Source organism: Gobius niger, assembly GCF_951799975.1.
Source record: "Gobius niger genome assembly, chromosome: 3".
In the NCBI taxonomy this organism is placed as follows: domain Eukaryota; kingdom Metazoa; phylum Chordata; class Actinopteri; order Gobiiformes; family Gobiidae; genus Gobius; species Gobius niger.
In genome coordinates, this window is record NC_136854.1 from 1,116,207 (window position 1) to 1,143,513 (window position 27,307).

Consider the following 27,307-nt stretch of genomic DNA (forward strand, 5'->3'; position numbering starts at 1 on the left):
ATTATGAAGGCTCAGGTTCTCTTGTGTTTTATTGTGAAGGCTCAGGTTCTCTTGTGTTTTATTATGAAGGCTCAGGTTCTCTTGTGTTTTATTATGAAGGTCCAGGTTCTCTTGTGTTTTATTATGAAGGCCCAGGTTCTCTTGTGTTTTATTGTAAAGGTCCAGGTTCTCTTGTGTTTTATTATGAAGGCTCAGGTTCTCTTGTGTTTTATTGTAAAGGCTCAGGTTCTCTTGTGTTTTATTATAAAGGCTCAGGTTCTCTTGTGTTTTATTATAAAGGCTCAGGTTCTCTTGTGTTTTATTATGAAGGCTCAGGTTCTCTTGTGTTTTATTGTAAAGGTCCAGGTTCTCTTGTGTTTTATTATGAAGGCCCAGGTTCTCTTGTGTTTTATTGTGAAGGCCCAGGTTCTCTTGTGTTTTATTATGAAGGCCCAGGTTCTCTTGTGTTTTATTATGAAGGCCCAGGTTCTCTTGTGTTTTATTGTGAAGGCCCAGGTTCTCTTGTGTTTTATTATGAAGGCCCAGGTTCTCTTGTGTTTTATTGTGAAGGCTCAGGTTCTCTTGTGTTTTATTGTGAAGGCTCAGGTTCTCTTGTGTTTTATTGTGAAGGCCCAGGTTCTCTTGTGTTTTATTGTGAAGGGCGCGCCGGTGCGTCGCGCCTGCCGCCCCGCTCTTGCCGCTCCGCTCTTGCTCCGGTCCAGGCGCAGCGGAGGCGGAGGAGGAGGTGGGCGGCTCATCTCTCCTCTGTCCCCGGCCCAGGAGCTGCGTGACGCGGCCGCACCTGCCCCCTGTCCCCCCCGCGCGCAGGCCATGGACGAGCAGGCCGGTCCCGGAGTGCTGTTCCCGGGCAGCGGCGCGGCCAAGTCCCCGCTGCCCGGAGCCGGAGAGGCGGCCCGGGCGCTCTACAGCCTCCCGGGGGCGCTGTGCTTCCTCCAGCGGCAGTGGGCGTCCTTCGAGCGGGAGAGGGACCAGTGGGACAGCGAGAGGAGCGAGCTGCAGGTGAGGACATGGGGGAGGACAGGGGGGGCATGAGGGACTGGTCCAGAGCGCGAGGACGGGAGCAGGACCAGGATCAGTCCAGGTCTCCGTGAGTTCCGCCTGACCTGATTTAGATGATTGTCTTCATTTCTCATGTAGATCCGGGTCTGGGACAGGTCCAGGTCCAGGTCTGGGACAGGTCCAGGTCCGGGTCTGGGACAGGTCCAGGTCCAGGGCTCGGTGTGGGGGCGCAGATGTGTCTTATGTAACTCTTTACTTTCTCTTCATGTGCCCGATATAAACACAGGACGTACAGAAGTGGGTCAGGCTTTTGTCCCAAAGAGAGGAGGCAAACTCAGAGTCACGTGAAGGTGTGAAGGTGACCCCCCCATAGTTATGGCCCTGGTCCTGGTCCTGGTCCTGGTCCTGGTCCTGGTCCTGGTCCTGGTCCTGGTCCTGGTCCTGGTCCTGGTCCTGGTCCTGGTCCTGGTCTACAGCCGGGGCGGACCGGTCATGTGTCTGTTCTGGAGGAGCTCAGAAGGGCCACTGGCTCCAGGGCCGCTGGTCTTGGTCTGACTCTCAATGTTCTCCTTAACCTCTTACCAGCCGCCTAAATGCATTCTGTCCTCTTTGGCTGTTATATAGCCCTGTGTAAAACCTAATTTGAAAGCTAAGACCCACAAAACTGATCTTTTCCCTCGCATTGTTACTGTGTTGTGTCACCTTTTTTTTGGTCATTTTTTGATGAATTTTTGTTGATTTTTTGTCACATTTTTGTTGATTTTTTGTCACATTTTTGTTTATTTTTTGTCACATTTTTGTTTATTTTTTGTCATTTTTTTGTTGAATTTTTGTCACATTTTTGTCATATTTTTGTTGAGTTTTTGTAATTTTTTTGTCATTTTTTTGTCATTTTTTGGTTGAATTTTTGTCATTTTTTTGTTGAGTTTTTTTTTATTTCGTTGCGTTTACATCCTTGTTTTCTTCTCATTTTTGTGGCTGTTTTGGTGCTTTATCCCCAAGAAGCTTTTGGTTTAGGGTAAAGCCAAACTGGATGGAATGGGATCCGTTCAGGTGGGAGTTAAGAGGTTAAAGGGACTTTCATACTCACCACTGCCCCCTCAGGTCATACGTGTCACTGCAGCTTCTATATTGACCTCTTGCAGGACTTTCTGAGTGACAGGATGATATGACGATAAATAAATGGATAAACAGGATTATTCGTTTCTCGTTGACCTTATTCCCACACTGCTCAGACGGATCAGGACCAACCGCGTTTCCCACAAGGCTTTGGGGCAGAGCCTGAGTGACCCCTGACCCCTGAGTCACGGGTTTCGGTCCTGGATGCCCCGGTGTGAACTCTGCCTCTGTGTCTCAGTCTCAGATCGCGTTCCTCCAGGGCGAGCGCCGCGGCCAGGAGAACCTGAGGAAGGACCTTCAGAGGAGGATCAAGATGCTGGAGTTCAGCCTGAGACAGGAGAGGTACTGCAGTATGAGTACTTCAGACTGTAGTACTGCAGTAGAAGTACTTCGGACTGCAGTACTGTGACCTCTGACCTGTTTGTTCCAGAGCTCGGTTCCAGCGACTGAAACACGGCCCTGAACTTCACCAGGAGCAGCTCAGACCCCCGACCTACGACTCAGGTAACGACCACGCCCCCTCCCTGAGGCCACGCCCCCTCCTGAGGCCACGCACCCTCCTGAGGCCACACCCCCTACCTGAGGCCACACCGTCTACCTGAGACCAGACCACCTACCTGAGACCACACCCCCTACCTGAGACCACACCCCCTACCTGAGACCAGACCTCCTACCTGAGGCCACACCGTCTACCTGAGGCCACACCCCTACCTGAGACCACACCCCCTACCTGAGACCACACCCCCTACCTGAGACCACACCCTCTGCCTGAGACCACACCCTCTACCTGAGGCCACACCCCCTACCTGAGGCCACACCCCCTACCTGAGACCACATCCCCTCCCTGAGACCACACCCCCTCCCTGAGACCACACCCCCTCCCTGAGACCACACCCCCTCCCTCAGGCCACACCCCCTCCCTGAGGCCACACCCCCTCCCTGAGGCCACACCCTCTACCTCATTGATGCAGCCATGAAGCAAAGCAAAGGAAACGAGTTTTGTGCAGTATTTGAAAAAGTAGCTGTACTTTTCCTCTAGTTCAGTGGTTTCTAAAGAGATGGTACTTTTTAAGACAAGTTTAATCATCACATACGATTAAAACTTCATAATGAACATGTTTCAGATGAAGAGGAGTCTGAGAGCTCAGCTCCGACCCACGGCTTCCACCAGAGCTGCACCCAGGGCCAGGACATCATCAACAGGTACTGCAGTACAAATACTTCACATACTTCACATACTCACATACTTCACATACTTCAGATAGTCACACTGTCGTCTATCGCAGGTTATTTTTAGAATGAAACCCGCGCGATAAACGAGGGACCAGTGAACGAACTAAAGATCAGGGACAAGAGTCTCTGTGGAGACATCAAGAACCAGATGTTTACACACACTTTATATAAAAATACTTTTGCATTTATTCTCACTGTCTGACATGAAACCAGAATAAACCTGTATGTTTCAGTTAAAGTAGAATTTAAAAAAATATTTATTTTTGTCAAATTCCCAAAAAATGACAGATGGAATTTTTTAGAAATGTTTTTGTTACATTTCCTTCACAAACTTCCATTTCCTCCAAACAGAACTGGTGTCACTGAGACACATGTGTAGCCGCCTTGTGTGCCTATGCCTTTTCAGCTCTGACACATTTATCCTGGACTGAGGTCAGGACTTTGTAGCAGTTTGTCTTTGGGTCATTGTCCGTTTGAGGAAACATCTGCCCCGAACTTTAACTTCAGTATGTCCACATAGAGTTCTTTCTTCATGATGTAAGTGCACCAGCCCCTCCCCCACAGCATGATGCTGCCCCTCCCCCACAGCATGATGCTGCCCCTCCCCCACAGCATGATGCTGCCCCCCCTCCCCCACAGCATGATGCTGCCCCCCCTCCCCCACAGCATGATGCCGCCCCCCCTCCCCCACAGCATGATGCCGCCCCCCCCCTCCCCCACAGCATGATGCCGCCCCCCCCTCCCCCACAGCATGATGCCGCCCCCCCCTCCCCCACAGCATGATGCCGCCCCCCCCCTCCCCCACAGCATGATGCTGACCCCCCCTCCCCCACAGCAGAACAGCCAATTTTTCTGGCATTTAGCAAATATAAATATTTTTTTTAAATTCTAATTGACCCAAAAAACTTAGTTCTGGTTTCATGTCAGTGAGAAAAATGCAGATGTTTTTTATGAAGTTCATGTAAACATCTGGCTCCCGCTGTGAAAGAAACAAAATGTAAATAATGTCCAGAGGTTTAATGTGAACTTTTATTTCGTGACACATCAGTGACACAGATGTGGATCTGGGTTAGTTGAGAATAAACTAGTTAGTGAAAACATGAAGAAGAAGAAGAAGAAGAAGAAGAAGAGAGTATTGTAGTGGAGCGAGACTGAGCATGTGCAGACGGAGACAGAGGAGTCTGTGTGAGGCCCGAGCGCCGGCTGGTACTGAGCTCCAGCTGCAGGAGGAGGAGCAGGAGGAGTGGTAGTAGTAGTAGTAGTAGTAGTAGTAGTAGTAGTAGTAGTAGTAGTAGTAGTAGTAGTAGTAGTAGTAGTAGTAGTAGTAGTAGTAGTAGTAGTAGTAGTAGTAGTAGTAGTAAAAGTACTTTGTGTCACAGGTATCTGGAGGAGCTGGGATACTCCAACGTCCTGGAGGTCAAGTCCAACCGAGTGCGAGTTCTGCTGGGTCTGAGCGCGGAGCAGGAGCCGCACACCAGGTACAGAAACACATTCTCCCGCTCAGCTTTACCCAAATCTAAATCTCTACGGGAGTGTCCAGCCTTCAGGGTCTGCAAAACCGAAGGCTTTTCCTCACGTCGTCCTCACTTCTTTGTTGCTTTTTCATCCGTGTTTAGCGACATTTTTCAGGAAGCTTTTAGATTTGGGTAAAGCCGAACTCTTACTTTTCCCTTCCTGCTCTTTTACTTCCCCCTCTTTTTTTTTTTTTTTTTTTTGTCTCTCTTTTCCCCTCCTTCTTTCGCTCCCTTCTTCACGGTCTGTACGTGTGCATTTCTCTTTTGCCAATAAAAATAAAAGCCGAACTGGAGAAACTCTAGAGAAAGTTTGTCAAGAGATGTGTGTAAAAAAAAATCTGAAAAAAACATAAAGAACGAGGGAAAAAGTGGGAAAACATTTGTAACATTTGTCCTACACCTTGATGCTGTTTTGTAGCTGCTGTTCTATTCATCTGATGTGTTTGTCTGGCAGAACCCGTCCTCATTGTGCCTTTATCTGCACAAACCCGAGTGATTACGCTTCATCTTTCATGAGATATCGAAGGTTTTGAACTATGTCACTCTTTTCATCAGCAGCAGATCCTTTTTCTTTCCCTTATTGCTTGAAAATGTTGATCTGCTTAATAAAGTGAACGTCCTTTTCCTGTCGTTAATACTTAACTGGGCTTAACCTGAAACTGACCATCCCAGACTGAGATTCATGTCCGTGATTAAAGAGCCCGAGACACATGAGTTACACAGATGTGAACCATGAACCACGTCCCGTTACCATAGTTACCACAGTGAGCGCGGCGTGTCCTTCATGCCTCTGTCTGATGGAATATTATCAAAAGTGTCGCCTCCTCTTTAGTTTAGTGTGATTACTCTGTGTTCAGGTCCCTCTGCAGAGCGTCTCCTCTTTAGTTTAGTGTGATTACTCTGTGTTCAGGAGCCTCTGCAGAGCGTCTCCTCTTTAGTTTAGTGTGATTACTCTGTGTTCAGGAGCCTCTGCAGAGCGTCTCCTCTTTAGTTTAGTGTGATTACTCTGTGTTCAGGTCCCTCTGCAGAGCGTCTCCTCTGTAGTTTAGTGTGATTACTCTGTGTTCTGGAGCCTCTGCAGAGCGTCTCCTCTTTAGTTTAGTGTGATTACTCTGTGTTCAGGAGCCTCTGCAGAGCGTCTCCTCTTTAGTTTAGTGTGATTACTCTGTGTTCAGGTCCCTCTGCAGAGCGTCTCCTCTTTAGTTTAGTGTGATTACTCTGTGTTCAGGAGCCTCTGCAGAGCGTCTCCTCTTTAGTTTAGTGTGATTACTCTGTGTTCTGGAGCCTCTGCAGAGCGTCTCCTCTTTAGTTTAGTGTGATTACTCTGTGTTCAGGAGCCTCTGCAGAGCGTCTCCTCTTTAGTTTAGTGTGATTACTCTGTGTTCAGGTCCCTCTGCAGAGCGTCTCCTCTGTAGTTTAGTGTGATTACTCTGTGTTCTGGAGCCTCTGCAGAGCGTCTCCTCTTTAGTTTAGTGTGATTACTCTGTGTTCAGGTCCCTCTGCAGAGCGTCTCCTCTGTAGTTTAGTGTGATTACTCTGTGTTCTGGAGCCTCTGCAGAGCGTCTCCTCTTTAGTTTAGTGTGATTACTCTGTGTTCAGGAGCCTCTGCAGAGCGTCTCCTCTTTAGTTTAGTGTGATTACTCTGTGTTCAGGTCCCTCTGCAGAGCGTCTCCTCTGTAGTTTAGTGTGATTACTCTGTGTTCAGGAGCCTCTGCAGAGCGTCTCCTCTTTAGTTTAGTGTGATTATTCTGTGTTCAGGTCCCTCTGCAGAGCGTCTCCTCTTTAGTTTAGTGTGATTACTCTGTGTTCAGGAGCCTCTGCAGAGCGTCTCCTCTTTAGTTTAGTGTGATTACTCTGTGTTCAGGAGCCTCTGCAGAGCGTCTCCTCTTTAGTTTAGTGTGATTACTCTGTGTTCAGGAGCCTCTGCAGAGCGTCTCCTCTTTAGTTTAGTGTGATTACTCTGTGTTCAGGAGCCTCTGCAGAGCGTCTCCTCTGTAGTTTAGTGTGATTACTCTGTGTTCAGGAGCCTCTGCAGAGCGTCTCCTCTGTAGTTTAGTGTGATTACTCTGTGTTCTGGAGCCTCTGCAGAGCGTCTCCTCTTTAGTTTAGTGTGATTACTCTGTGTTCAGGAGCCTCTGCAGAGCGTCTCCTCTTTAGTTTAGTGTGATTATTCTGTGTTCAGGTCCCTCTGCAGAGCGTCTCCTCTTTAGTTTAGTGTGATTATTCTGTGTTCAGGAGCCTCTGCAGAGCGTCTCCTCTGTAGTTTAGTGTGATTATTCTGTGTTCAGGTCCCTCTGCAGAGCGTCTCCTCTTTAGTTTAGTGTGATTACTCTGTGTTCAGGAGCCTCTGCAGAGCGTCTCCTCTTTAGTTTAGTGTGATTACTCTGTGTTCAGGAGCCTCTGCAGAGCGTCTCCTCTTTAGTTTAGTGTGATTACTCTGTGTTCAGGAGCCTCTGCAGAGCGTCTCCTCTTTAGTTTAGTGTGATTATTCTGTGTTCAGGAGCCTCTGCAGAGCGTCTCCTCTTTAGTTTAGTGTGATTACTCTGTGTTCAGGTCCCTCTGCAGAGCGTCTCCTCTTTAGTTTAGTGTGATTACTCTGTGTTCAGGAGCCTCTGCAGAGCGTCTCCTCTTTAGTTTAGTGTGATTACTCTGTGTTCAGGTCCCTCTGCAGAGCGTCTCCTCTGTAGTTTAGTGTGATTACTCTGTGTTCAGGAGCCTCTGCAGAGCGTCTCCTCTGTAGTTTAGTGTGATTACTCTGTGTTCAGGTCCCTCTGCAGAGCGTCTCCTCTTTAGTTTAGTGTGATTACTCTGTGTTCAGGAGCCTCTGCAGAGCGTCTCCTCTTTAGTTTAGTGTGATTACTCTGTGTTCAGGTCCCTCTGCAGAGCGTCTCCTCTTTAGTTTAGTGTGATTACTCTGTGTTCAGGAGCCTCTGCAGAGCGTCTCCTCTTTAGTTTAGTGTGATTATTCTGTGTTCAGGAGCCTCTGCAGAGCGTCTCCTCTTTAGTTTAGTGTGATTACTCTGTGTTCAGGAGCCTTTGCAGAGCGTCTCCTCTTTAGTTTAGTGTGATTATTCTGTGTTCAGGTCCCTCTGCAGAGCGTCTCCTCTTTAGTTTAGTGTGATTACTCTGTGTTCAGGAGCCTCTGCAGAGCGTCTCCTCTTTAGTTTAGTGTGATTACTCTGTGTTCAGGTCCCTCTGCAGAGCGTCTCCTCTTTAGTTTAGTGTGATTACTCTGTGTTCAGGAGCCTCTGCAGAGCGTCTCCTCTTTAGTTTAGTGTGATTACTCTGTGTTCAGGAGCCTCTGCAGAGCGTCTCCTCTTTAGTTTAGTGTGATTATCTGTGTTCAGGAGCCTCTGCAGAGCGTCTCCTCTTTAGTTTAGTGTGATTACTCTGTGTTCAGGAGCCTCTGCAGAGCGTCTCCTCTTTAGTTTAGTGTGATTACTCTGTGTTCAGGTCCTCTGCAGAGCGTCTCCTCTTTAGTTTAGTGTGATTACTCTGTGTTCAGGAGCCTCTGCAGAGCGTCTCCTCTTTAGTTTAGTGTGATTATTCTGTGTTCAGGAGCCTCTGCAGAGCGTCTACTCTTTAGTTTAGTGTGATTACTCTGTGTTCAGGAGCCTCTGCAGAGCGTCTCCTCTTTAGTTTAGTGTGATTACTCTGTGTTCAGGAGCCTCTGCAGAGCGTCTCCTCTTTAGTTTAGTGTGATTACTCTGTGTTCAGGTCCCTCTGCAGAGCGTCTCCTCTTTAGTTTAGTGTGATTACTCTGTGTTCAGGAGCCTCTGCAGAGCGTCTCCTCTTTAGTTTAGTGTGATTACTCTGTGTTCAGGAGCCTCTGCAGAGCGTCTCCTCTTTAGTTTAGTGTGATTACTCTGTGTTCAGGAGCCTCTGCAGAGCGTCTCCTCTTTAGTTTAGTGTGATTACTCTGTGTTCAGGAGCCTCTGCAGAGCGTCTCCTCTTTAGTTTAGTGTGATTACTCTGTGTTCAGGAGCCTCTGCAGAGCGTCTCCTCTTTAGTTTAGTGTGATTACTCTGTGTTCAGGAGCCTCTGCAGAGCGTCTCCTCTTTAGTTTAGTGTGATTACTCTGTGTTCAGGTCCCTCTGCAGAGCGTCTCCTCTTTAGTTTAGTGTGATTACTCTGTGTTCAGGTCCCTCTGCAGAGCGTCTCCTCTTTAGTTTAGTGTGATTACTCTGTGTTCAGGAGCCTCTGCAGAGCGTCTCCTCTTTAGTTTAGTGTGATTACTCTGTGTTCAGGAGCCTCTGCAGAGCGTCTCCTCTGTAGTTTAGTGTGATTATTCTGTGTTCAGGTCCCTCTGCAGAGCGTCTCCTCTTTAGTTTAGTGTGATTATTCTGTGTTCAGGTCCCTCTGCAGAGCGTCTCCTCTTTAGTTTAGTGTGATTACTCTGTGTTCAGGAGCCTCTGCAGAGCGTCTCCTCTTTAGTTTAGTGTGATTACTCTGTGTTCAGGTCCCTCTGCAGAGCGTCTCCTCTGTAGTTTAGTGTGATTATTCTGTGTTCAGGAGCCTCTGCAGAGCGTCTCCTCTTTAGTTTAGTGTGATTATTCTGTGTTCAGGAGCCTCTGCAGAGCGTCTCCTCTTTAGTTTAGTGTGATTATTCTGTGTTCAGGAGCCTCTGCAGAGCGTCTCCTCTTTAGTTTAGTGTGATTATTCTGTGTTCAGGAGCCTCTGCAGAGCGTCTCCTCTTTAGTTTAGTGTGATTACTCTGTGTTCAGGAGCCTCTGCAGAGCGTCTCCTCTTTAGTTTAGTGTGATTACTCTGTGTTCAGGAGCCTCTGCAGAGCGTCTCCTCTGTAGTTTAGTGTGATTATTCTGTGTTCAGGTCCCTCTGCAGAGCGTCTCCTCTTTAGTTTAGTGTGATTACTCTGTGTTCAGGAGCCTCTGCAGAGCGTCTCCTCTTTAGTTTAGTGTGATTACTCTGTGTTCAGGAGCCTCTGCAGAGCGTCTCCTCTTTAGTTTAGTGTGATTACTCTGTGTTCAGGAGCCTCTGCAGAGCGTCTCCTCTTTAGTTTAGTGTGATTATTCTGTGTTCAGGAGCCTCTGCAGAGCGTCTCCTCTTTAGTTTAGTGTGATTACTCTGTGTTCAGGAGCCTCTGCAGAGCGTCTCCTCTTTAGTTTAGTGTGATTACTCTGTGTTCAGGAGCCTCTGCAGAGCGTCTCCTCTTTAGTTTAGTGTGATTACTCTGTGTTCAGGAGCCTCTGCAGAGCGTCTCCTCTTTAGTTTAGTGTGATTACTCTGTGTTCAGGAGCCTCTGCAGAGCGTCTCCTCTTTAGTTTAGTGTGATTACTCTGTGTTCAGGTCCCTCTGCAGAGCGTCTCCTCTTTAGTTTAGTGTGATTACTCTGTGTTCAGGTCCCTCTGCAGAGCGTCTCCTCTTTAGTTTAGTGTGATTATTCTGTGTTCAGGAGCCTCTGCAGAGCGTCTCCTCTTTAGTTTAGTGTGATTACTCTGTGTTCAGGAGCCTCTGCAGAGCGTCTCCTCTTTAGTTTAGTGTGATTACTCTGTGTTCAGGTCCCTCTGCAGAGCGTCTCCTCTTTAGTTTAGTGTGATTATTCTGTGTTCAGGAGCCTCTGCAGAGCGTCTCCTCTTTAGTTTAGTGTGATTACTCTGTGTTCAGGAGCCTCTGCAGAGCGTCTCCTCTTTAGTTTAGTGTGATTATTCTGTGTTCAGGTCCCTCTGCAGAGCGTCTCCTCTGTAGTTTAGTGTGATTACTCTGTGTTCAGGAGCCTCTGCAGAGCGTCTCCTCTTTAGTTTAGTGTGATTACTCTGTGTTCAGGAGCCTCTGCAGAGCGTCTCCTCTTTAGTTTAGTGTGATTACTCTGTGTTCAGGTCCCTCTGCAGAGCGTCTCCTCTGTAGTTTAGTGTGATTACTCTGTGTTCAGGAGCCTCTGCAGAGCGTCTCCTCTTTAGTTTAGTGTGATTACTCTGTGTTCAGGAGCCTCTGCAGAGCGTCTCCTCTTTAGTTTAGTGTGATTACTCTGTGTTCAGGAGCCTCTGCAGAGCGTCTCCTCTGTAGTTTAGTGTGATTATTCTGTGTTCAGGAGCCTCTGCAGAGCGTCTCCTCTTTAGTTTAGTGTGATTACTCTGTGTTCAGGAGCCTCTGCAGAGCGTCTCCTCTTTAGTTTAGTGTGATTACTCTGTGTTCAGGAGCCTCTGCAGAGCGTCTCCTCTTTAGTTTAGTGTGATTACTCTGTGTTCAGGAGCCTCTGCAGAGCGTCTCCTCTTTAGTTTAGTGTGATTACTCTGTGTTCAGGAGCCTCTGCAGAGCGTCTCCTCTTTAGTTTAGTGTGATTATTCTGTGTTCAGGAGCCTCTGCAGAGCGTCTCCTCTTTAGTTTAGTGTGATTATTCTGTGTTCAGGAGCCTCTGCAGAGCGTCTCCTCTTTAGTTTAGTGTGATTACTCTGTGTTCAGGAGCCTCTGCAGAGCGTCTCCTCTTTAGTTTAGTGTGATTACTCTGTGTTCAGGAGCCTCTGCAGAGCGTCTCCTCTTTAGTTTAGTGTGATTATTCTGTGTTCAGGAGCCTCTGGTCCCTCTGCAGAGCGTCTCCTCTTTAGTTTAGTGTGATTACTCTGTGTTCAGGAGCCTCTGCAGAGCGTCTCCTCTTTAGTTTAGTGTGATTACTCTGTGTTCAGGAGCCTCTGCAGAGCGTCTCCTCTTTAGTTTAGTGTGATTATTCTGTGTTCAGGAGCCTCTGGTCCCTCTGCAGAGCGTCTCCTCTTTAGTTTAGTGTGATTACTCTGTGTTCAGGAGCCTCTGCAGAGCGTCTCCTCTTTAGTTTAGTGTGATTACTCTGTGTTCAGGTCCCTCTGCAGAGCGTCTCCTCTTTAGTTTAGTCCAGGGGGGGCCGACTAGTCAGAGACCAAGAGCCGAAATGTTCAACCTTGATCCTGTGAAGAGCCACAAAAGCACCGACCATTAGCGAGATCCCGGAGCGGTGGTTTATTGTGATTAAATAGAATGTGACCGTTTTATTTAATCACAATAAACTATAACTTTATGCCTTTTGCTTTTTTTTTTAATAATTGTGTTAGATTGAATGGTTTTACTTCTAACCAAGATTGAAATACATGTATATTAACTGACATTTTGTGCTGTTCTGCTCTGACTGAGACAGAATTAGATTTTTTTATTATTATTATTTTTTTAATACTGGGGTGTGTTTGTATGGGGGGCCCTGCCCACTGAGCCCCCTCCTCTGATCCGCCCCTGGCCTGTGGCTCAGTGCAGCTTCGTCCTGACTGGACTGTGCAGAGAACTCACTCTCGGCTGCACAAAGTTCATAAAGTTTAACCAGGAGCCTCTGGACGACTGAGGTTGACTGGTTGGATTGTTGGTCAAAGACTGTTACAGTTTATAAAATAAATATTTTAAATTATTTTGCAAAGAGCCGCATTGTATTAAACATATCCAGTCATGCAAAGAGCCGCACTCTGATTGGCCAAGAGCCGCGTGTTCGCCACCCCTGGTATAGTGTGTTGGTCTGTGTTCAGGGCAGAGCCTCTGGACCCTCTGCAGAGCGTCTCCTCTGTATTATAGTGTTGGGGGTGTGTTCAGGGCGGAGCCTCTGTATCACAGTGTTGGGGTGTGTTCAGGGCGGAGCCTCTGGACCCTCTGCAGTGCGTCTCCTCTGTATCACAGTGTTGGGGGTGTGTTCAGGGCGGAGCCTCTGTATTATAGTGTTGGGGGGGTGTTCAGGGCGGAGCCTCTGTATCACAGTGTTGGTCTGTGTTCAGGGCGGAGCCTCTGGACCCTCTGCAGTGCGTCTCCTCTGTATCACAGTGTTGGGGGTGTGTTCAGGGCGGAGCCTCTGTATCACAGTGTTGGGGGTGTGTTCAGGGCGGAGCCTCTGGACCCTCTGCAGAGCGTCTCCTCTGTATCACAGTGTTGGGGGTGTGTTCAGGGCGGAGCCTCTGTATCACAGTGTTGGGGTGTGTTCAGGGCGGAGCCTCTGTATCACAGTGTTGGTCTGTGTTCAGGGCGGAGCCTCTGGACCCCCTGCAGTGCGTGGAGACGGTCATGGAAACCTTCAGGATCATCGAACGAGCCGCCGCTCAGTTCGGTCCAGACCAGATGCAGATCCCGGACCCGGAGCAGGAGCGAGACCTGGACCTGGACCTGGAGCCGGACGACGACCCGACCACGGCCGACCTGGTGAGGGGGTCACAGAGCTAACCACAGAGCTAACCACAGAGCTAACCACAGAGCTAACCACAGAGCTAACCACAGTGCTAACCACAGTGCTAACCACAGAGCTAACCACAGAGCTAACCACAGAGCTAACCACAGAGCTAACCACGGAGCTAACCACAGAGCTAACCACAGTGCTAACCACAGAGCTAACCACAGAGCTAACCACAGAGCTAACCACAGTGCTAACCACAGAGCTAACCACAGAGCTAACCACAGAGCTAACCACAGTGCTAACCACAGTGCTAACCACAGAGCTAACCACAGAGCTAACCACAGTGCTAACCACAGAGCTAACCACAGAGCTAACCACAGAGCTAACCACAGAGCTAACCACAGTGCTAACCACAGAGCTAACCACAGAGCTAAACACAGAGCTAACCACAGCTAGCCACAGAGCTAACCACAGTGCTAACCACAGTGTTAACCACAGAGCTAACCACAGAGCTAACCACAGAGCTAACCACAGAGCTAACCACAGTGCTAAACACAGAGCTAACCACAGAGCTAACCGCCGAGCTAACCACAGAGCTAACCACAGTGCTAACCACAGAGCTAACCACAGAGCTAACCACAGAGCTAACCACAGAGCTAACCACAGAGCTAACCACAGAGCTAACCACAGAGCTAACCACAGAGCTAACCACAGTGCTAACCACAGTGCTAACCACAGAGCTAAACACAGAGCTAACCACAGAGCTAACCACAGAGCTAACCACAGAGCTAACCACAGAGCTAACCACAGAGCTAACCACAGTGCTAGCCACAGAGCTAACCACAGAGCTAACCACAGTGCTAACCACAGAGCTAACCGCAGAGCTAACCGCAGAGCTAACCGCAGAGCTAACCGCAGAGCTAACCACAGAGCTAACCACAGTGCTAACCACAGAGCTAACCACAGAGCTAACCACAGTGCTAACCACAGAGCTAACCGCAGAGCTAACCGCAGAGCTAACCGCAGAGCTAACCGCAGAGCTAACCACAGTGCTAACCACAGTGCTAACCACAGAGCTAAACACAGAGCTAACCACAGAGCTAACCACAGAGCTAACCACAGAGCTAACCACAGAGCTAACCACAGAGCTAACCACAGTGCTAGCCACAGAGCTAACCACAGAGCTAACCACAGTGCTAACCACAGAGCTAACCGCAGAGCTAACCGCAGTGCTAACCACAGAGCTAACCACAGAGCTAACCACAGAGCTAACCACAGTGCTAACCACAGAGCTAACCACAGTGCTAACCACAGAGCTAACCACAGTGCTAACCACAGAGCTAACCACAGAGCTAACCACAGAGCTAAAGGAACAGGCCACCGTTTTTACATACTGAGATATGTTCTTACCTGAGCTGTGACGAGTTCTTTAGGACCTGTCTGATCTTCAGTCACGTAAACACAGCGCAGACGGCGTTAGCATTTAGCCTCTCCCTCTCTCCTCTATAGCGTTAGCATTTAGCCTCTCCCTCTCTCCTCTATAGCTCCAAAACAGGTCAAGATAGAAGCTACCAAGCTCTTCCACGTTTTCCCTATTTAAATATGGTTACGTGAAGTGTTCCACTACAAAGTATAATTACACACAATTAAACAATGTGGATTTTCTAAGCGAATAAAAGGGGGAACTATATTGTAAGGCGTAATAATACCAGGAGTAGTTTGGCATCCGCACAGTAATCTTCACTTTACTGTGCGGATACGTGACTGAAGGCACGAGGGAAGATCAGACAGGTCCTAAAGAACTCGTCACAGCTCAGGTAAGAACATATCTCAGTATGGAAAAACGGTGGCCTATTCCTTTAACCACAGAGCTAACCACAGTGCTAACCACAGAGCTAACCACAGTGCTAACCACAGAGCTAACCACAGAGCTAACCACAGAGCTAACCACAGAGCTAACCACAGAGCTAACCACAGTGCTAACCACAGTGCTAACCACAGAGCTAACCACAGAGCTAACCACAGTGCTAACCACAGAGCTAACCACAGTGCTAACCACAGAGCTAACCACAGAGCTAACCACAGAGCTAACCACAGAGCTAACCACAGAGCTAACCACAGTGCTAACCACAGAGCTAACCACAGAGCTAACCACAGAGCTAACCACAGTGCTAACCACAGTGCTAACCACAGAGCTAACCACAGAGCTAACCACAGTGCTAACCACAGAGCTAACCACAGTGCTAACCACAGAGCTAACCACAGAGCTAACCACAGAGCTAACCACAGAGCTAACCACAGAGCTAACCACAGTGCTAACCACAGAGCTAACCACAGAGCTAACCACAGAGCTAACCACAGAGCTAACCACAGAGCTAACCACAGAGCTAACCACAGAGCTAACCACAGTGCTAACCACAGAGCTAACCACAGAGCTAACCACAGTGCTAACCACAGAGCTAACCACAGAGCTAACCACAGAGCTAACCACAGAGCTAACCACAGTGCTAACCACAGAGCTAACCACAGTGCTAACCACAGAGCTAACCACAGTGCTAACCACAGAGCTAACCACAGTGCTAACCACAGAGCTAACCACAGAGCTAACCACAGAGCTAACCACAGAGCTAACCACAGTGCTAACCACAGTGCTAACCACAGAGCTAACCACAGAGCTAACCACAGTGCTAACCACAGAGCTAACCACAGTGCTAACCACAGAGCTAACCACAGAGCTAACCACAGAGCTAACCACAGTGCTAACCACAGAGCTAACCACAGAGCTAACCACAGTGCTAACCACAGAGCTAACCACAGAGCTAACCACAGAGCTAACCACAGAGCTAACCACAGAGCTAACCACAGTGCTAACCACAGAGCTAACCACAGAGCTAACCACAGTGCTAACCACAGAGCTAACCACAGAGCTAACCACAGAGCTAACCACAGAGCTAACCACAGAGCTAACCACAGTGCTAACCACAGAGCTAACCACAGAGCTAACCACAGAGCTAACCACAGAGCTAACCACAGAGCTAACCACAGTGCTAACCACAGAGCTAACCACAGAGCTAACCACAGTGCTAACCACAGTGCTAACCACAGAGCTAACCACAGAGCTAACCACAGTGCTAACCACAGAGCTAACCACAGTGCTAACCACAGAGCTAACCACAGAGCTAACCACAGAGCTAACCACAGTGCTAACCACAGAGCTAACCACAGAGCTAACCACAGAGCTAACCACAGAGCTAACCACAGAGCTAACCACAGAGCTAACCACAGAGCTAACCACAGAGCTAACCACAGTGCTAACCACAGAGCTAACCACAGAGCTAACCACAGAGCTAACCACAGAGCTAACCACAGAGCTAACCACAGAGCTAACCACAGTGCTAACCACAGAGCTAACCACAGAGCTAACCACAGAGCTAACCACAGAGCTAACCACAGAGCTAACCACAGAGCTAACCACAGAGCTAACCACAGAGCTAACCACAGAGCTAACCACAGAGCTAACCACAGTGCTAACCACAGAGCTAACCACAGAGCTAACCACAGAGCTAACCACAGAGCTAACCACAGAGCTAACCACAGTGCTAACCACAGAGCTAACCACAGAGCTAACCACAGTGCTAACCACAGAGCTAACCACAGAGCTAACCACAGAGCTAACCACAGAGCTAACCACAGAGCTAACCACAGTGCTAACCACAGAGCTAACCACTGTCTCGTCTGCAGATGGTGCGCCGTCACTCCACCGTCTCCGTCTCCAGCTCGTCCGGATCGTCTCTGAGCGACGACCCCGACACGGAGGAGGCTCTGAGGGGCTTCGACTTCCTGGGCACGACCGAGGACAGCGCCCCCTACGGTCAGCAGACGATCAGGGAGTCAAACCCGAGACCGCTGTGGGAGCTTTAGTGCAGGGGAGCTGAGAGAGTGGGAGGACAGAGGCTGAGTCATGTTTCTGCTGTTGCCTGGAAACCATGACTCAGCCAAAACATCACCACACAGAGCAAAAAGACAGGAAGTCCCGCCCACAGAGCGCCACCTGCCAATCATTTAGGTTTCCACAGTTTATTGCTAATATAGAAAAATGGTGATGAAGACAGCTGTGATTAACTTACCATTAATGATGAGCTTCAGCTCACGGCAGATCCGGCATCATGTGACACTGGGGCATCACGTGTTTAAGTCTTTATTTAATTTTAGTTGGAAACACAGCTCAACATTCCAAGTTCTTTCTTAACCCCTTAACCCCCACCTGAACGGATCCAGTTTGGCTTTACCCTAATCAAAAAGCTTCTTGGGAAAAAAGCACCAAAACAGAAACAAAACAAGAGAAAACAAGGATGTAAACACAACAAAAAATGACAAAAATTCAACAAAAAAATGACAAAAATTCAACAAAAAAATGACAAAAATGTGACAAAAATGTGACAAAAATTCAACAAAAATGTGACAAAAATTCAACAAAAATGTGACAAAAATTCAACAAAAATGTGACAAAAAATCAACAAAAATGTGACAAAAATTCAACAAAAATGTGACAAAAAATCAACAAAAATGTGACAAAAATTCAACAAAAATGTCACAAAAATTCAAGAAAAATTTGACAAAAAATCAACAAAAATTTGACAAAAAATCAACAAAAATTCAACAAAAATGGGACAAAAAATCAACAAAAATGTCACAAAAACGCAACAAAAATGTCACAAAAATTCAACAAAAATGTCACAAGAATTCAACTATAAAAGAAAAAAAATGATAAAAACAGCAATGGAAAAAGTGACAAAAAAGTGACAATTGTTTTTTTTTTTAAAGCGAAGGAAAGGGGTCAAAAATATGACAAAAATGCCAACAAAAAAAAGATAAAAAACTGATGAAAATGTGACAAAAAAGCTATCGAAAAATGCCGAAAAAGTTGTAAAAATGCACAAAAACATGGCAACAAAGCAAAGACAAAGATCAGTTTTGTTGGTCTTAGCTTTCAAATAAGGTGTCACTCTGACCTGTAGCTCTGCACTCAAGAAACTTTTCGTTTTGGGTCATGCACTCGGTTAAGGTGGGAGTTAAGAGGTTAATAATGTGAATGTGGAGCTAAAGTTTAACCTCTTAACTCCCGCCTGAACCGAGACGATCTTTTTCCTCACGTCAGATTCTTTTTCCATCATTCTTTTGTTGAGTATTCAACTCATTTATGTAACTTTTTGGTCACATTTTTGTCATTTTTCGTCAGTTTTTTGTCATTTTTTGGTCACATTTTTTATCAAATTTTTATCATTTTTTTGTCACGTTTTAATCTTTTTTTGTCACATTTTGTCATTTTTTTGTCACATATTTGTAGTTTTTTTGTCATTTTTTTGTCACATTTTTGTCGTTTTTTTGTCACATTTTGTCATTTTTTCGTCAAATTTTTGTCATTTTTTTGTCACATTTTGTCATTTTTTCGTCAAATTTTTGTCATTTTTTTCATCAATTTTTAATAATTTTTTTGTCATTTTGGATTGGGGTAAAGCCAAACTGGAGAGAAAGTGCTCGGTTCAGGCGTGAGTTTAGGGGTTAAACGCCTGACACTGAGATGTTCGACTCAAATGAACGAGTACCTTTACCAGGACACAGTTCCTCTGAGCGAGTACCCTGAACACACGTGTCCGTCTTGGTTTCAGACCTGGACCTGAGTCTGGGCCGGACCTGGGACCAGAGCGTGATCGCGGAGCTGAAGGAGCAGTACAAGCGGGAGCGCCGGGGGAAGAAGGGCGTGAAACGTGAGTCCACCCCTGAGTACGCTAATGCTAACGCTAACGCTAACGCTAAAGCTAAAGCGCTGACGTCTGCTCTCCCCCAGGACCCAACCGCTCCAAGCTCCAGGACATGCTCTCCAACCTGCGAGAGTCCGAGGAGCCGCCCTCCGGACCCCCCCGGCCCGGGCGCTTCAGTGAGCAGGACGCGGGACGGCCCGACGACGGTACCCGAGTCTCTGTTCTCACCCAAGCACCAGCTGACCCCCCGGTAACCCCGCCCTGTCTCCCCCAGAGCCCGTGTTCGTGGCGTCTCCGGGGAAGTCCTTCCTCCTGGGGCCGGTGGACGAGGCCGTGGCCCTGGACCTCGGTCTGGGAGAACTGGCCGGACTCACAGTGGCCAACGAGGCCGACGGACCCCCATACGACGTGAGCCAGCGGTCCCCATATCACCCTTTCCTCCTCTAACCCTCTCTCCTCCTCTCTCTTCCTCTCTCTTCCTCTCTCCTCCTCTCTCCTCCTCTCTCCTCTCTCTCCTCTCTCTCCTCTTCTCTCTCTCCTCCTGTAACCCTCTCTCCTCTCTCTCCTCTCTCTCTCTCCTCTCTCCTCCTCTCTCCTCCTCTCTCTCCTCTCTCTCCTCTCTCTCCTCTCTCCTCTCTCTCTCCTCTCTCCTCTCTCCTCTCTCTCCTCTCTCCTCCCCTCTCTCCTCCTCTCTCTCCTCTCTCTCTCCTCTCTCCTCTCTCCTCTCTCTCTCCTCTCTCCTCTCTCTCCTCCTCTAACCCTCTCTCTCTCCTCTCTCCTCCTCTCTCCTCTCTCTCCTCTCTCCTCCTCTCTCTTCCTCTCTCCTCTCCTCTCTCTCTCCTCTCTCTCTCCTCTCTCTCTCCTCTCTCTCCTCTCTCCTCCTCTCTCTTCCTCTCTCCTCCTCTCTCCTCCTCTAACCTCCCCTCCCCTCTCCTCTCCCCCAGGTCTCCCTGGGCTCCGCAGACTCTGTGAGGAGGACCTGGTCTCAGAAGTTCAGCCTGAGGAGCCACCTGGACTCCGTGCGGTCCGTGGTCTTCCACCCGACGGAGCCGCTGCTGCTGACGGCCTCTGAGGACCACACGCTGAAGCTGTGGAACCTGCACAAGACGGCGCCCAACAAGAAGTACGGGCTGCACGCGCTTTAGTCCTTCACCTGTGATTACCCATGATGCCGCGGGGCTCAGGTGGTTGATCTTTGTCTCTGACGTGAGTTTGTGTCTGATGCAGATGTGCCGCCGTCGACGTGGAGCCAATCTACACCTTCAGAGCCCACAGGTCAGTGTGGGCGGGGCTTATATGTGGGTGTGGCTTATATGTGGGCGGGGCTTATATGTGGGTGTGGCTTATATGTGGGCGTGGCTTATATGTGGGTGTGGTGTATGTGTGGGTGTGGTTTATATGTGGGTGTGGTCTACATGTGGGTGTGGTCTACATGTGGGTGTGGTTTATATGTGGGTGTGGTTTATATCTGGGCGTGGTCTACATGTGGGTGTGGTTTATATGTGGGTGTGGTTTATATGTGGTTGTGGTCTACATGTGGGTGTGGTTTATATGTGGGTGTGGTCTACATGTGGGTGTGGTCTACATGTGGGTGTGGTTTATATGTGGTTGTGGTCCGTCCGCAGCGCTGAGGTCCTGACTGTGGCCATGAGTTCTTCTGGGGAGCAGTTCTTCAGCGGGGGGGGCGACGGCGCCATCTACAGCTGGACCACGCCCAGCGCCTCCACCGACCCTTACGACCCCTACGGTACGAACATGTGCGGGGCGGGGCTTATGTGTGGGTGTGGTTTATATGTGGGCGTGGCTTATATGTGGGCGTGGACACAGGAGAGCATGTTTGTCTCCACAGAGTCCAGCGTCCTGCGGGGGGCACTGTCCGGTCACTCTGACGCAGTGTGGGGCGTGGCTTATAGCTCCGCCCACCAGCGCCTCATTTCCTGTTCGGCCGATGAGACGCTGAGGGTTTGGGACGCGGCGGATACGAAACCAGCGCTGACCGTCATCAGACCAGGTACTACTACTGCTGATACTACTGATACTACAACTGTACATATTACTACTACTGATATTACTGTTAAAGGGGGGGTATTATGCAAAATGGACTTTTTCAAGCTTTACATCATGTTATTAAGTCATCCCCTCATTAAAAACATGCCATGAAATGTTGCCTTGACACATTCACGTATTTTCGAGTAATCTGTAGAAACTCTGATGGCGGCCATTTTAGGGATAAAACGCCTGATTCCTTCAGGGAACGCCTCGAACCTCCAGGATACGCCTCCGACCTTTCGTCACCAGCCGAGTAACCAACCACTGCTTCTCAGCAGAACCCCCTCCCCGCAGTGTCCAGCCCTAAGATGTAAACAGAGTCATCATGGAGGATTAGCTTCATGTGTTGTGAACCGGAGCCACAGCAGACTTTTACAAAGACACATCAGTGTTTCTGTTACCTAAACACCAAGGATTGAAACCGGTGACAAGAACACTTATTTCAGTGTCTGGTTCTGCGCTGGGCCTTGATGATGCACAGAGCCTCCGGAGAAAGCTAATGCTAAGCTAAACCTCGAGTCATCACGTGAAAACGAGAAATATGCACAAATAAAGTCAATAAAACCACCACACACATAAAGAACCGTTTAACAATGATCACACACGGAGCCAGGCTTGTTGATTTGGAAGTTTATTGCTCTTATTTCATCTACAATGGGTCATAGCCGAGTGGTTTTCTCCCGGAGCTAACAAGCTAGCCGCGACAAGCGACAAGCTAACGGGAAAATTCACCGAATACAAGCAGCATATTATGCACTAAAAACGCCACTAAAACAGGCAACTGCTTGAAGCAGCCTTTATGATGACCACACACGGAGCCTGGCTTGTTGATTTCGTAATTTATTGCTCACATTTCATCTACAGTGAGTCGTAGCCGAGTGGTTTCTCCCGGAGCTAAGGCACTATTAGCCGCGACAAGCTAACAACCTTCACCTTCACAACATTCATTGAAAACAGGCAGCATATTATGCACAAATAACGTCAATAAAGCAGCAACTACTCGATGCAGCCTTTACGATGATCACACAATGAGCCTGGCTTTACACATGTGTGGTTTATTACAGACTTTTCATCAACAATTAGCTGTAGTCGATTATAACAAGCTAACGGGTAACCTCGAAAAACCATTGTCCACCTGCACAGATAATGTCCGTCTTTTGAATGGTATGGGCTCCTGCAGATCCTGGTGTCGTCCATGGGGGTATAGTTAGAGATCCATAGGGCATGGCAGATGCAAAGAGATAGCCTCCAAACAGCAGTTATTTTTCAGGCAAGAGCCCCTTCCAAGCGTCCGGTGTGGAAGGTTCGTCTCCAAATAATATCCTGTGTGGCCATTGTTCACAAAGTGATAAACAGTAGCTCCTTTCCAACAATAAAAATTAAAATGCACCGATCGTAGTTTCAATACTGTGGAGAAAACGAGCGCAGTGTTGTTGTGATGCCACAGACAGCGTGTGGAGGGGGCGTGTCGGAAAGGGTCAGGGAACGTCTTAAAGAGACAGGGGCCTATTTCAAGACATTTGCTACGGCCATTTTGAAAGAGCAATTTCATACAAGGCAGTTATTCTAATTTACTGCATTTACAGACCAACAGAAGGTTTGTCATCATTGTAGTGTGATATAGACTGGTGCTATGGGGCTGAAAAAAGCAGAATACCCCCTCTTTAATACCATACATATTGTGTCAATCAGCATGTTCAATCCTACCCATAATGCATCAGGTCATGTGACAGCTAAGATAATAACTGTGTAACAATGTATTTCTAAGCTTTTCTTCACCCGCCTCTTTGTGCTGGTGTTTCAGAGCTGGGCGTCCCCTCCTCTCTGGACCTTCTCTCCTCAGACCAGTCGCTCATGGTCTGCTCCTTCAGCTCCGGAAACATCTGCATCTTCAGCCTGGAGACCCACCAGCAGCTGCTCCGGCTGGACTGTGAGCCCGGAGCCGAGCGGGGCATCAACCAGGTCCTGAGCCACCCCACCATGCCCCTGACCATCAGCGCGGAGGAGGACCGGCATATCCGCTTCTACGACAACAATACAGGTACTTCTACTGCGAATACTACTGCGAATACTACTGCAAATACTGCCCCTGACCATCAGCGCGGAGGAGGACCGGCACATCCGCTTCTACGACAACAATACAGGTACTACTACTGCAAATACTACTGCAAATACTGCCCCTGACCATCAGCGCGGAGGAGGACCGGCACATCCGCTTCTACGACAACAATACAGGTACTACTACTGCAAATACTACTGCAAATACTGCCCCTGACCATCAGCGCGGAGGAGGACCGGCACATCCGCTTCTACGACAACAATACAGGTACTACTACTGCAAATACTACTGCAAATACTGCCCCTGACCATCAGCGCGGAGGAGGACCGGCATATCCGCTTCTACGACAACAATACAGGTACTACTACTGCGAATACTACTGCAAATACTACTGCAAATACTGCCCCTGACCATCAGCGCGGAGGAGGACCGGCACATCCGCTTCTACGACAACAATACAGGTACTTCTACTACTGCAAATACTACTGCAAATACTGCCCCTGACCATCAGCGCGGAGGAGGACCGGCATATCCGCTTCTACGACAACAATACAGGTACTTCTACTACTGCAAATACTACTGCAAATACTGCCCCTGACCATCAGCGCGGAGGAGGACCAGCACATCCGCTTCTACGACAACAATACAGGTACTACTACTACAAATACTACTGCAAATACTACTGCAAATACTGCCCCTGACCATCAGCGCGGAGGAGGACCAGCACATCCGCTTCTACGACAACAATACAGGTACTACTACTACAAATACTACTGCAAATACTACTGCAAATACTGCCCCTGACCATCAGCGCGGAGGAGGACCGGCACATCCGCTTCTACGACAACAATACAGGTACTACTACTGCAAATACTACTGCAAATACTGCTGCTACCACTGCCAAATGACAGTCGAGCTACAAAGAAAAGAGCATTGGTCCAAGGATTGACCCTTGAGGGGCTCAACACGTCAGACTCGAGTAGAAAACGTGTTTGTAGGGCTGTTTTTTTTTTACATTTACTGTGATATCGACGTGATCTTGTAGACGTGATCTTGCAGACGTGATCTTGTCCAGCTTTAGTGTTTCAGCCACGTCTCCAGCTTCAGGTCCTCCTGCGTCTCCTTCTGTGGTTTGATCTGACGGACTCAGCCTGACCTGCCCCCGGTGGCCGTCTCTGTGTGTTGCAGGTAAACTGGTGCACGCCATGGTGGCTCACCTGGACTCGGTCACCTGCCTGTCCGTCGACCCCCACGGCCTCCACCTCATGTCGGGCAGTGAGTACAAACAAACCCCCACCTCATGTAGGGCAGTGAGTACAAACAAACCTCCACCTCATGTAGGGCAGTGAGTACAAACAAACCCCCACCTCATGTCGGGCAGTGAGTACAAACAAACCTCCACCTCATGTAGGGCAGTGAGTACAAACAAACCCCCACCTCATGTCGGGCAGTGAGTACAAACAAACCCCCACCTCATGTAGGGCAGTGAGTACAAACATCCACCTCATGTAGGGCAGTGAGTACAAACAAACCCCCACCTCATGTCGGGCAGTGAGTACAAACAAACCCCCACCTCATGTAGGGCAGTGAGTACAAACATCCACCTCATGTAGGGCAGTGAGTACAAACAAACCTCCACCTCATGTCAGGCAGTGAGTACAAACAAACCTCCACCTCATGTCAGGCAGTGAGTACAAACAAACCTCCACCTCATGTCGGGCAGTGAGTACAAACAAACCCCCACCTCATGTCGGGCAGTGAGTACAAACAAACCTCCACCTCATGTCGGGCAGTGAGTACAAACAAACCTCCTCCTCATGTAGCGCAGTGAGTACAAACAAACCTCCACCTCATGTCGGGCAGTGAGTACAAACAAACCTCCACCTCATGTAGGGCAGTGAGTACAAACAAACCTCCTCCTCATGTAGCGCAGTGAGTACAAACAAACCTCCACCTCATGTAGGGCAGTGAGTACAAACAAACCCCCACCTCATGTAGGGCAGTGAGTACAAACATCCACCTCATGTAGGGCAGTGAGTACAAACAAACCTCCTCCTCATGTCAGGCAGTGAGTACAAACAAACCCCCACCTCATGTAGGGCAGTGAGTACAAACAAACCTCCTCCTCATGTCAGGCAGTGAGTACAAACAAACCCCCACCTCATGTAGGGCAGTGAGTACAAACAAACCTCCACCTCATGTCGGGCAGTGAGTACAAACAAACCTCCACCTCATGTAGGGCAGTGAGTACAAACAAACCCCCACCTCATGTAGGGCAGTGAGTACAAACAAACCTCCACCTCATGTCGGGCAGTGAGTACAAACAAACCCCCACCTCATGTAGGACAATGAGTACAAACAAACCTCCACCTCATGTAGGGCAGTGAGTACAAACAAACCTCCACCTCATGTCGGGCAGTGAGTACAAACAAACCCCCACCTCATGTAGGGCAGTGAGTACAAACAAACCCCCACCTCATGTAGGGCAGTGAGTACAAACAAACCTCCACCTCATGTAGGACAGTGAGTACAAACAAACCTCCACCTCATGTAGGACAGTGAGTACAAACAAACCTTCACCTCATGTAGGGCAGTGAGTACAAACAAACCTCCACCTCATGTAGGGCAGTGAGTACAAACAAACCTCCACCTCATGTAGGACAGTGAGTACAAACAAACCTCCACCTCATGTAGGGCAGTGAGTACAAACAAACCTCCACCTCATGTAGGGCAGTGAGTACAAACAAACCTCCACCTCATGTAGGACAGTGAGTACAAACAAACCTCCACCTCATGTAGGACAGTGAGTACAAACAAACCTCCACCTCATGTAGGACAGTGAGTACAAACATCCACCTCATGTCGGGCAGTGAGTACAAACAAACCTCCACCTCATGTAGGACAGTGAGTACAAACATCCACCTCATGTCGGGCAGTGAGTACAAACAAACCTCCACCTCATGTCGGGCAGTGAGTACAAACAAACCTCCACACTTTAAATATTTCACTGATTCAACGGTTCTTCACAGATTTAACTTCAAACACCCTTTTCTCCTCATGCTTTTCCCTCACGTTATTGCAAGAACATCCGTCTAACACATCAAGTAAGGATTAAACAACTCGGAGCCGCATTAGACGGTTCTAACGCCCGACACAGTGTTGTTCCTCCTGCATTATAACGTCTAATGCGGCTCCTCGTTGTTTAATCCGCTTATACCAGGGTCCCACAAACCTAACATTTATAATAAATGTGTTTTTCATTGACTAAAGTCACTAAATCTGCCAGACTACGGGACTATTTTGTGTGGGTTATTAGCCGGTCACTGAAGGCTGGTCTCAGAGCGAGTCATTCTCCGCAGCTATTACGAGGATCTCAGTCAGGCTCAACGACACAACATCAGCACAGAATCACAACACAACAGGACTAACCCGGAAACACTTTTCCCTGGAAGTAAACACCGATATGCGGCACTCGTGGGCAGGAGTTATTTACCTTTTACAAGGTTTAACCTGAAGCTAAAGCTAGCTAGCTCAACCAGCTCAACTGTTTATGGAAACAGCTGCGGTGGAGTCGCTCACACCTGGGCCCCACGAACTGAAACTTTTATGTTTGACTTTACTAATCCAGACAAATATGCTTCAATGCAGGATCATTTTATGTACGCCTGAAAATGATGAATAGCCTTAACCGTTTCCAATAGAAATGTAAAGCTCATATGTTATTAACAGTAGCTAACCTAGCTGCTCACTCTCCTCTACAAACATTTAGCAAACACAAAATCCATCTCATACGTTCCTGTCAGTCACTAATTACGCCTTTATCTGATTCAGCTGTGTCATGTGTTGCTATGGCGACGCCACAGCGGAGTGACATCCCAGTGATTTAACTACCGGACTACGTGTGCGGTTACACCAAAATAATGCACCAGCCAATCAGAGTCCAGTATTCACCCAGACCATGGTGTAAATACACTTTAACCGGTGTCTGTGTTGAGTGTGTGACCCTGTGCTCTGCCCCCTGCAGGCCACGACTGCTCGGTGCGTCTCTGGAGCCTGGACTCTCGCACGTGTGTCCAGGAGTTCACCGCTCACCGCCGCAAGTTCAGCGAGTCCATCCACGCCGTCAGCTTCCACCGCAGCCTGGGCTACCTGTGCAGCGGGGGGGCCGACGCCCTGGCCAAGGTCTACGTCTGAGGGACGAGTCTGAGGGACGCCATGACGGGGAGAACATCCAGGGAGACGAACCGGTGAAGGAGACACGTGACCTTCTCACGGTGGGCTCAGCTGGTCTGGTCCACGCACTTTATTTGGTTCTAAAGCACAAACAGGGTTCTGTTGGTTCATGATGCTTTCGAGTGCTGTCGGGAGAGCGGGATCCTGGAGCAGAGGAGGTCAGAGCAGGTCTCAGGTCTTTCTACTCCACTGCGTTTGGAAGATCAAT

The 27,307-nt window shown here is 48.5% G+C and overlaps 1 protein-coding gene across 1 annotated transcript; it reads left to right on the forward strand.

Moving 5' to 3' along the window:
* Positions 1-687: 687 nt before the first annotated feature.
* Positions 688-27,073, forward strand: strn (striatin, calmodulin binding protein). Its single transcript, XM_079554064.1, has 17 exons — positions 688-999; positions 2,357-2,460; positions 2,549-2,622; positions 3,243-3,321; positions 4,731-4,829; positions 12,851-13,025; positions 16,738-16,867; positions 18,666-18,764; positions 18,845-18,964; positions 19,033-19,166; positions 19,703-19,881; positions 19,986-20,033; positions 20,384-20,505; positions 20,608-20,769; positions 22,612-22,848; positions 24,055-24,141; positions 26,891-27,073. Exons 1-17 carry the CDS (start codon positions 811-813, stop codon positions 27,058-27,060), a joined length of 2,208 nt encoding a protein of 735 aa, XP_079410190.1. The 5' UTR covers positions 688-810; the 3' UTR covers positions 27,061-27,073.
* The last annotated feature ends 234 nt before the right edge of the window (positions 27,074-27,307 follow it).